This window comes from Nematolebias whitei, chromosome 9 (assembly GCF_014905685.2).
Source record: "Nematolebias whitei isolate Nwh7 chromosome 9, NemWhi1, whole genome shotgun sequence".
Classification (NCBI taxonomy): Eukaryota; Metazoa; Chordata; class Actinopteri; order Cyprinodontiformes; family Rivulidae; genus Nematolebias; species Nematolebias whitei.
In genome coordinates this window covers 32,495,782-32,504,924 of record NC_056506.1, presented here as the reverse complement: position 1 = coordinate 32,504,924, position 9,143 = coordinate 32,495,782, and the positions used below count along the sequence as shown (strand labels likewise).

The window sequence follows — 9,143 nt, the reverse complement described above, 5'->3', positions numbered from 1 at the left end:
TCCATCCATCCATCCATCCATCCATCCATCCATCCATCCATCCATCCATCCATCCATCCATCCATCCATCCATCCATCCATCCATCCATCCATCCATCCATCCATCCATCCATCCATCCATCCATCCATCCATCCATCCATCCATCCATCCATCCATCCATAATACATTCCAGCCTTTGACAAGCGTATAAAAATGCAAGATGACTGTAAAAGGTAATACTGGACCATTGGGAAGCACAATGCTCCCATGTTCAAAATAATAATTTAACATTCATCTTCATGCTAAGACCAGGCAATAAAACTTTCAGTCAGTTTTCCAGAAAGTACTTATACGCTTCTATATATGAGTAAAACTTAAAAGGGTCAATGATCTGGATGCCTCACTGCTTAAGGTTTCAAACAAGGCACATGAAACGAGAAACCAGCTCATCGGCAGATTTCTCACTTTCCAGCCAGAAGCTCCACTTTTTTTAACGAGTTACTGAAAGTTAAAACCAGCTGAGAAAAGAAAAAGCATTTACCTTTTCTTCTTTCTATGACTTCATGTGGTCATGTGTATTCTGGGAGCTTAAATTAAAGGTGCAACTAACAACTTGTAACATTTGTACAACGTAGCTTATTTTCCCTTTTTCCATTTGCTCCCACATGTCACTTTGGACACAATGGACAAAACAGTCCATTATTTCGAATGTGAAAAGTTGTCAGAAGTAGTAAAACAATCCAGAAGATTTGGACAGTTAACTTCATAAGCATAAACAATAAATCATTTTTAAATGAAAGACATGTTGGTAATATACTTTAACCATAAAAAGTACACAATTTCAATTTGTCCCCGGTGTGTACCTTAATTCACTTGTGCAGAAAAATTAGAAATTAGACAATAAGAGCTGAATCAAAAGCAGTACTTTTCTTCTAAAATATACAATAATTTATTGTAATTCTTGGCTAGTTTCTTTTTTTTTTTTTTTCTGATAACCTTGAATAATGGCAGTGATCGTTGGGACCAGTTTGGTTGACTTTGTGGAATTTCAAACATCTCCAGAGTTATTTAAGATCAAGCAGCTGAAGGGGACTTTTCAATGGGCTGACCCATGAGCACGGCAGCTTTGACAGCTAAACGACTAATGACATCAGGTCACATAATACCACAGGAATATAACAACAGCTGGCTGTCTTTTGGACCCCCTTCTTGCTTTGTTCCCTGCAGAAAAGTCATCACCTTTCCTGCTAAAAACACTTCAGCCAGCCACTCAGACAGAACTGCCTCAGGGGTAGATTACAAAATGACTTTCTGAAGCAATCTAAGACCTGGAAAGCAGCGGCATGAACAGTGGCAGCCAAGCATGGACAGTGGATACTGGCTGTAAGAGTCAATTCCACACAAATAAAAACTTTTCTAATAACAAAATGGAAGCATGAAATTTTCTTGTTGTTATTTTTCTTTTTTGGTCCATTAACAATTTTGGCATGTTTTATTCTACAACCACTTTCCAATCCTTCATTCCATGATCAGTTCTGCATTTAAAATGTGAACAAAGTAGTGAAAAAAAGAACCGTTTAAAGCAGCTTCTGTACGTCTGGTTCTAAGCCATGCTCTTAGAAACCTGAAGAAGGTGATAAACGGTGCAGACTTCACAGTAGCAGGTCAGTAATGTCAAACCTTGGTGTTTCTCATGCTGCTTTGCTCCACTGTTTCCAGAGAATAGCTACAGACAGATCTGCAGTTTCATGTATGGGTGCTATTGAACCAAATCCAACATTAATAGAAGAACCATGTCAGAGTGAATGTTGAAATGGAAAAGAAAAGTGGGAGGTAAGAAAAAAAAAACCAAACGCTTAGTTGTTTTAAGATGTTAACAGTAATAGTAGTAATAGTTCTGGGAACAGGAGAGCAAAGAAGCAAAACAGTCGAGACATTCTTTTCTGTGGCTACGTTCCATTTTAACATATGGATAATGGATGCCATTCTCCACTTAGTTATGATGGGAGTTTGACTTTTGAACTATACACTAAGACCTACTGTGTATCCTTTAAAGAGCAGTGTCGTTCTTAGTTTTAATATGTTGTTTTTTTTTAGATAAATTCCTTATTAACTTAGAAACTTTTAGTCCCTTCACATTACAGATGTTGTTTGGTTCAGCTTCAAAACACCACTTTCCAGCCTTAATGAGTTAATTTATTCCCTTTAACGACTTTGACATATTATTAAAGAGCAAAGTTTCTTGACTTTCATGCCTATAGTAGCGACAGTAGTGCACTAACTGCTCCAGCATGGGACATGTATGGAAAAAAAAACATATATTCAACCTTTGTTTATACAGGTTAATCCCACTGAGCCTTGGAGACTCATTTAAAAGAGAGACCTGGTTTTAACAAAGAGTGATGACAACAGTGAACAACAAAGACAACAATAGACAACCATAAAGGATGCATACAAATGGAGAACAAGTGAAAATAAAATGGTGTTTAAAAATGTAACAAACAAAACAGCTAGATTATAAGGCGCTGTAGAAAACTAAAAACACAGAACATGTCTGCATTGGTTTTTGCCAGGAACATAGTAGATGTTTAAAGCCACTTAGAGAGGTCGAGAGCTTCAGATCTTTTTGCAAGATATTCCAGGAAACAGGAGCAGAGTAGGAGAAGGCCCTTTTGCCTAGTTCAGTCCTCACTGAGGGGGCACTGCATGTAATAATGTCCTGAGAGCGCACGCTGCAACTGCACTCACACAGTGACATGTAGGAGGAGATGTATGAAGACAGCAGACCAAGAAGTTATTTAAAGATGAATATACAGTAGCGTTCTGGGTTTGCTTTGTCGAACAGCACCTGAAGTTAATGTGAATTCCTTCCCTGGCAAAGTTGTTAGTCTTTTACCATGACAAAACTTACCCTTGACATATATTTCTATGTGACGTATTTTATTCAATACAATTTATGGTTAGATAGGGTTTATTTTTTATTTATTTTACTCCCAAAGAATCCCTCTTGGTAGTAGATATCCTCATTCCACCACATTGCTTTTGTTCTTTATTTTAGTATATTCTTCTAGCATCTTCACCAAAATGTGATGTCCTTGTGTCGTAAGATCACATGAAAAAGTAATGTTTCTTTCCTGTTGGATTGAAAATCCTATTTTTAAAAATAAATTGCTTTTGTCTGGTTCAAGACCTTATCCTTTAATTTTGTTGCAACGCAATCAGATTTTCAGGGGTTTTGCAGAAATGTAATGTGTTAAAATATCACTTTAGGTAAAAGACATATTCACCAAGAGGAGAAGACAGAAGGAACTAGACAGCAACTAGTTAAAATAAACATAATTAAACTGTTACTAGTCTCACTCTCCATGTGTCCATGCCTCTGTTTCTCTCTAAGTCACTGGACCTCAGGGTCTGCGGTTGATCCAAAAGACTGACGTCTCTCTACTGGTTGAGTGGGACTCTGTTCGGGGCGCTGAGTATTATACATTAACATATCATCCCAAATATGACGAGGTTGTCATGAAGCAGGTATGTTTATTTATTCATGGTTCTATTGAACAGAACTTATTATTTTGCCACAACTGTAAAACCTTGTTTCAATCCACTGCAGGTTCGGGTTTCAAACACAGAGAATTCCTACCTCATCAAGGGTCTGACTCCAGGGGTTACCTACATGGTCCAAATCTATGATGTCATCAAAAAGACCAGAAGTGAAGCGAATGTGATTGAAGCAACCACAGGTGAGCACAGACAGCACTAAAACCATTATAGGCTGCTAATTATATGCTGCCTGGCCAATGTCAAGGAGGTTGTTCATCATAAAATGTAGTTGGATCACTTTATATTTGATTACAGCGTGCCTTGGTCATGAGTTTAAAAAAACGTTCCAGTGTCACAGAATTGATTATTAACCAAAGTTGTTCTTTGCATCTCAAGGTGTTTAATGTCAAAATCTCAAGGTTAGAGAAATTAGATATGTTTTCAGAAAATAAAAAGCTTACTGTCACCCATCATCAAAAGTTAGAAAAGGGAAATTATATATTTTTTATTCTTGTGTGTTTCTGTGCTATACATTTCATGAAATGTATAGCACAGCTGAAATGTTTTGTTGAAATTTTTTAAAAGTATTAAAAATGTATACACCAAAATCTCACTAAATTTTACAAACATCTACAAATTGTGCAAGATCTTTGCTTAAAGCTTTCACATTAACTCTTAGTGTCAATCTTTTTATAGCAAAATATCTCATGAATCACTTGTCAGATTCTAATATACATTTATTTATTTTTCATAGTAATCAATGGATGTACATCTACAACTGATTGACTTTTGGAGCCACCACAATTCAAGATGGTGTGCAACCTTAAATAAGATAAAATGGTATAACATAAGTTAGTTTTACAGACTTTAATCTAAAAAAAATGTTGTGGAAGAAGTTGAGTGTCAGCCTCAGCACCTTCTCCGAGATCTCACAAGACAACTGTGCATGAGGTCCCACAAGAGTATATTTTAAATGTTTTACCAGAAAATACAATGCCTCTTTTGAAAGGTTTGAGGCGATATGAGTTCCTTCATGGAATACTAGGCCTTTAATTTTGCTTGTCATTTTCTCTGTATCCAGCTCATCTTGCTGTGTTAAGCAATGATTAAGATGGCATCAGAAAGCACCAAGTATTTTATTACAGGCTCTGGTTTGTCAGGCAATAAATAGTATGGTAATCTCAAGGAAATGACTGCAGGGATGCATTTACTGTTAGCTGTAACTCACAGATGTGGCAGCAGACAGATGTGTCGGAGAAGGGATTACTTGACAAAAATGATGGCAGTTAATGAGAGCCTGAAAAAGATTGAGGTGAGTTTGATTCTATTGTTTGGTTTTTAAAATAAACCTCACAGCGGGACGTTCATGAGAATAAAACAGCATTATTGGACATATTGCTGTGCGAGGAGTTTACTTCTTTAGTTTTCATTTTAACTTCTAATAATGGTCTACTTCAAAGGAGCATTAAAGTGAATGTTTCTTTTATTTTCTTAAAAAAAAAAAAAAAAAATAGCCAACCCTTTTTCATTTAATTTGTTTGATGGTTTTTGACAATCTTTTCTTACCATATGTTATAAATTCAGATAGGCTTTCTGGCTTTGGGTGAAATTCATTATTGTCATTTTATCCCCATTTCTAAATAAGGAAAATTTTAATCATTTTTTTTAGAAAGGTCTTCAAGGTGGTATCATTCTTTTTTTTTTTTTTTTTTTGTCTGAATTGGCCAGTAGAGTTAAGCACAGTATTGTAATGTATAGGCCTATCTGTATCCAACTGGAGTAAAATCACATTATGAAATTTAAGACAGTAACAAAACATGTATCATAATTACCTTTTTTAAATTGTGTTATAATTAACAACTTTAAATTTATTTTTAAAGAATTGCTCAAACTATTACTATAGCATACATTTTCCATGATATAATCAATTTGCAATTTCAGATAGTTTAATGCACAAATTTGAGATAATTAGACTGAACTGAAAGGATTTATTAGAGTCTACATCGCTTTTTTTAAGACAATTTTATCCTTTGTTCATCTGCATAAACAATAATTTGCGCTGCTCTACATGCTCATTGTTCCAGCTTAAAGATCATTTGCAAATACCGCAAGTACATTTAGTTTCTTTTGTAACTCCAAACATTTAAACCCAGCATGGACCACAAAGAGGTAAAAATAAAATTAATAACGAGCCACTTTATTAGAAAAGCCTTGCTAGTCCTGGGTTAGACTTTTTCATTTTGTCTTCAGAACTGCCTTAAATCATTGTGTCATAGATTCAACAATATGTTGGAAACAGCAGCGCCAGATTCATTTTTCAGGGGGTTCATCATGGGGGTCTTTTGTGACTTTGGTCACAGGTGCTATAAAAACTGCATTTGGACCAGATGTGGCACACATATATAATTCTTATTTTATATTTAGCTCTGATCTGGTCCAGACCCGGACCAGATCAGAGCTAAAACATTTTTCGCAGGTGTCAGGCAGGCTCATGATCCCAGCCCAACCTGGAGCTGGCACATGTGTGTAAACCCTCTGGTGTTGGTTATGTGGACCTGGAAACTTGTAAACTGATTTGGCCCAGATCTGAATGCTGTAGGTTTTGCCTGTGCCTCTGTCTGTATGTAGATGCACACACACAGAGAGACGTCAATCACAGCTTGTCAGCGTTGGGTGTAGCCTGTGTAAATGTCTGGGAGTAGCTGACAGGCAGGGCCGTAAAGTGTGGGGGGCCAATGCCCCCCCCCCCCCCCCCGTTCTGGCGCCACTGGTTGGAAACATTGCTTGGAGATTTTAGAACATATTCACATGATTGCATCAGACGTTGCAGCAGATTTGTCAGCTACACATCCATATTGCAAATCCTCCATTCCACCACATCCCTAAGATGCTTGAATGGATTCAGGTCTGGTGACTATGGAGACCATTGGATGAGACACCTCAGACCAATGTTTCTTAAATCTTTTATCGGTGAGCCTGTGTGAAGTGTAGCATCAGTTTCCTGATCTTCCATGACACGAGTGGCATCCTGTGTAGTCTTCTGCTGCTAAAGGCTATATGCTAAGGCTGAACATGTTGTACATTTAGACAGGGTATTCTACCAACCTTAGTGGGGATAATTGGTTATTTGAGCTCCACTTGTATTTCTGTCATCTCAAACCAGTCTGTAGATTCTCCTCCGTCAGCAAAGCTTTTTTCTTCACACACACACTGTTTGTTCACTGGATATTTTCTCTTTTTTGGGTCATTCTCTATCAACTTTAACAATGTTTTTCATTTTTAAAAAATCCATTAGATCAGTAGTTCTTAACCATACCACATTCAAAGTCACTTAAATCCCCTCTCTTCTTTATCTTGATGGTTTGAACTTCAGGAAGTTGACTTCACCTTGTTTAGACAACTAAATACATTGAGTTGCTTCCTTGTGATTGGCTGACTAGCTAATTGTGTTAACAAGCAGTTGAACAGGTGTATCTTAGGGAGCCAGTGAGTGTAATAAATTCAGAGCATTTCATGAAATCCTTGTTTATTTCCTCTTTCTGTATTTCTGCTAACCGCTAATTTTCAATACAGCCCCATTATCATGCCATTTAAAATTATATTGGTGACATCATTTAAATTTTTGCGCCTGTGGTTCACAGTCGTGGAAAAAAGAGATTACCAAACGATCAGGGGTAGACTTCCTCAGATTTATTACAAAGCTTTAGAGAATAGCCAACAACTCACAGAAGATCCTTGCATTTACAAGAACACACGTATCAATGCATTCACCTGCAGTTCTGACCTGTTCTCCCTTCCGGAACTGAAAAAGTTAGTTTTGTAGAGAACTCATCAGGGGCCTGCACCTCCCCTTCACATTGACCTAGTGGTTTCAGAACCAAACCCAGCAGTTGCACACAGGGAGCCGCTGGAGGTAAACATTTCTCAAGGATTCTTACTGTGAATAATCACTGTGTCTACCATAGCATTCATAAGTCTCCAACATATTAAAAGATGACCTCTCCACTATCCTCTTACTGATATTCACATCAAGAATGATTATAATATAGAGGAAAGATCATGGAAACATTTAATACCATTCACAATAACAGTAAAGGAGCAGAAAAGTTTATAAAGTCTATATTAATATGGTAAAAGAATAGAGCATGATGCATACACATTCCCTCGACAGTCACTTTGGCATCGTTCTTGGTATTCACTAAAACAGATAAGTACATATATTATATTTTTGTACAGATTTCTTCACACTGATAGTATGATCAAATTATTCAAGTGTCTCAAATGTTTGTAAAAACATAGAAAACGTGGTTATTTTTTGAATGGGTAAAATTAACACACAGCACTAAGGAATCAGCTCATGGGACAGAGCAGAGCACGTACTTTTCATCTGCTTTGCTTTGTTGGAGAGTTTTCTGCATGAGGTTTGTGTCTGTTCTGACATTTCCACCATGTCCTCTTTTCCTCCCAGATGTCTCAGCTATTGATGATATCCGAGTCCTTGGCCAGACGGAGGTTTCTATCCAAGTGGACTGGAAGAACCCACAGGCAGAAGTGGATTATTTTAGTCTCAAACACACTGACCCGTTGGGACAGGAGGAGGAGTTGGAGGTACAGATGAGCCAGGAGGCACGCACTAAACACACTATTGTGGGTAAGTCTTCTCACAAAAGAATAGCATTGAACAGGATAAATAAAATCAGTCATAGAATTATATCAATTTTTCAGCCTAAAGTTTTCATATAAAATTGTATGTAAATATACCCAAATTATCCAATTAAAATTATGTCTATAAGTTTGCCTTTAATGATCATCAAATTATTTGACCTTAGGATTCTGATTTGATCTCAAATTACAAACTTATACTGTGCTTTAAAAATTACTTTCATACGAAAAACAAACACGCTGTGCAATGAATGCACTTTTGTACACCACAGAATCAAACGGTACATATGAAATGTAGAATGTAAAGGTATATAATGCAAGTACAGTAAATTATTGATGATAAAATTCAATAGATCCAATATATATCACATAGACAAGATAAGACATGATAGAGACAGGATAATTGTCACAATACAAAATGCAGTGTTTCACTGATGTCTTTGGGTAACTGTAAATTAATTTTTAATAGATTATAGGTTTTACAAGATAGTTAAAGGTAATTTAGGGACAAAATGAAAAATTTTTGAAGTATCTTTATTTATTTATATATGTATAAACCAATAGTATAATGAACCACAAGATTACAAGATTATTTTTCTGCAGGTCTGTATCCAGGAACAGAGTACCAGATCTCTGTGCAAGCTATCAAAGGAAACACAGAGGGAAAATCTTCTTTGGCTACTGGGGTCACAGGTCAGTTCATGGATCACTGAACCTAATCAACCTGTTCTTATCAATAAGCAGAAAATGAACAGAATTGCTTTTGAATTCACTGGAATGAATTGCACCAAAATCTGCCACATATGGAACTGAAGAACCAGTGATAAAAAAATAATTCCATCCATCCATCCTTCCTTCCATCCATCCATCCATCCATCCATCCATCCATCCATCCATCCTTCCTTCCATCCATCCATCCATCCATCCATCCATCCATCCATCCATCCATCCATCCATCCGT

The 9,143-nt window shown here is 36.7% G+C and overlaps 1 protein-coding gene across 1 annotated transcript in view; it reads left to right on the top strand.

The window, feature by feature from the left end:
- tnn (tenascin N) overlaps nucleotides 1–9,143 on the top strand; it is a 34,603-nt gene that overhangs the window by 4,563 nt on the left and 20,897 nt on the right. Inside the window, exons 4-7 of the mRNA XM_037682223.1 lie at nucleotides 3,375–3,508; nucleotides 3,591–3,720; nucleotides 7,989–8,171; nucleotides 8,786–8,875. Coding sequence (XP_037538151.1) covers nucleotides 3,375–3,508; nucleotides 3,591–3,720; nucleotides 7,989–8,171; nucleotides 8,786–8,875 — 537 coding nt within the window. The remainder of the gene's footprint in view (nucleotides 1–3,374; nucleotides 3,509–3,590; nucleotides 3,721–7,988; nucleotides 8,172–8,785; nucleotides 8,876–9,143) is intronic.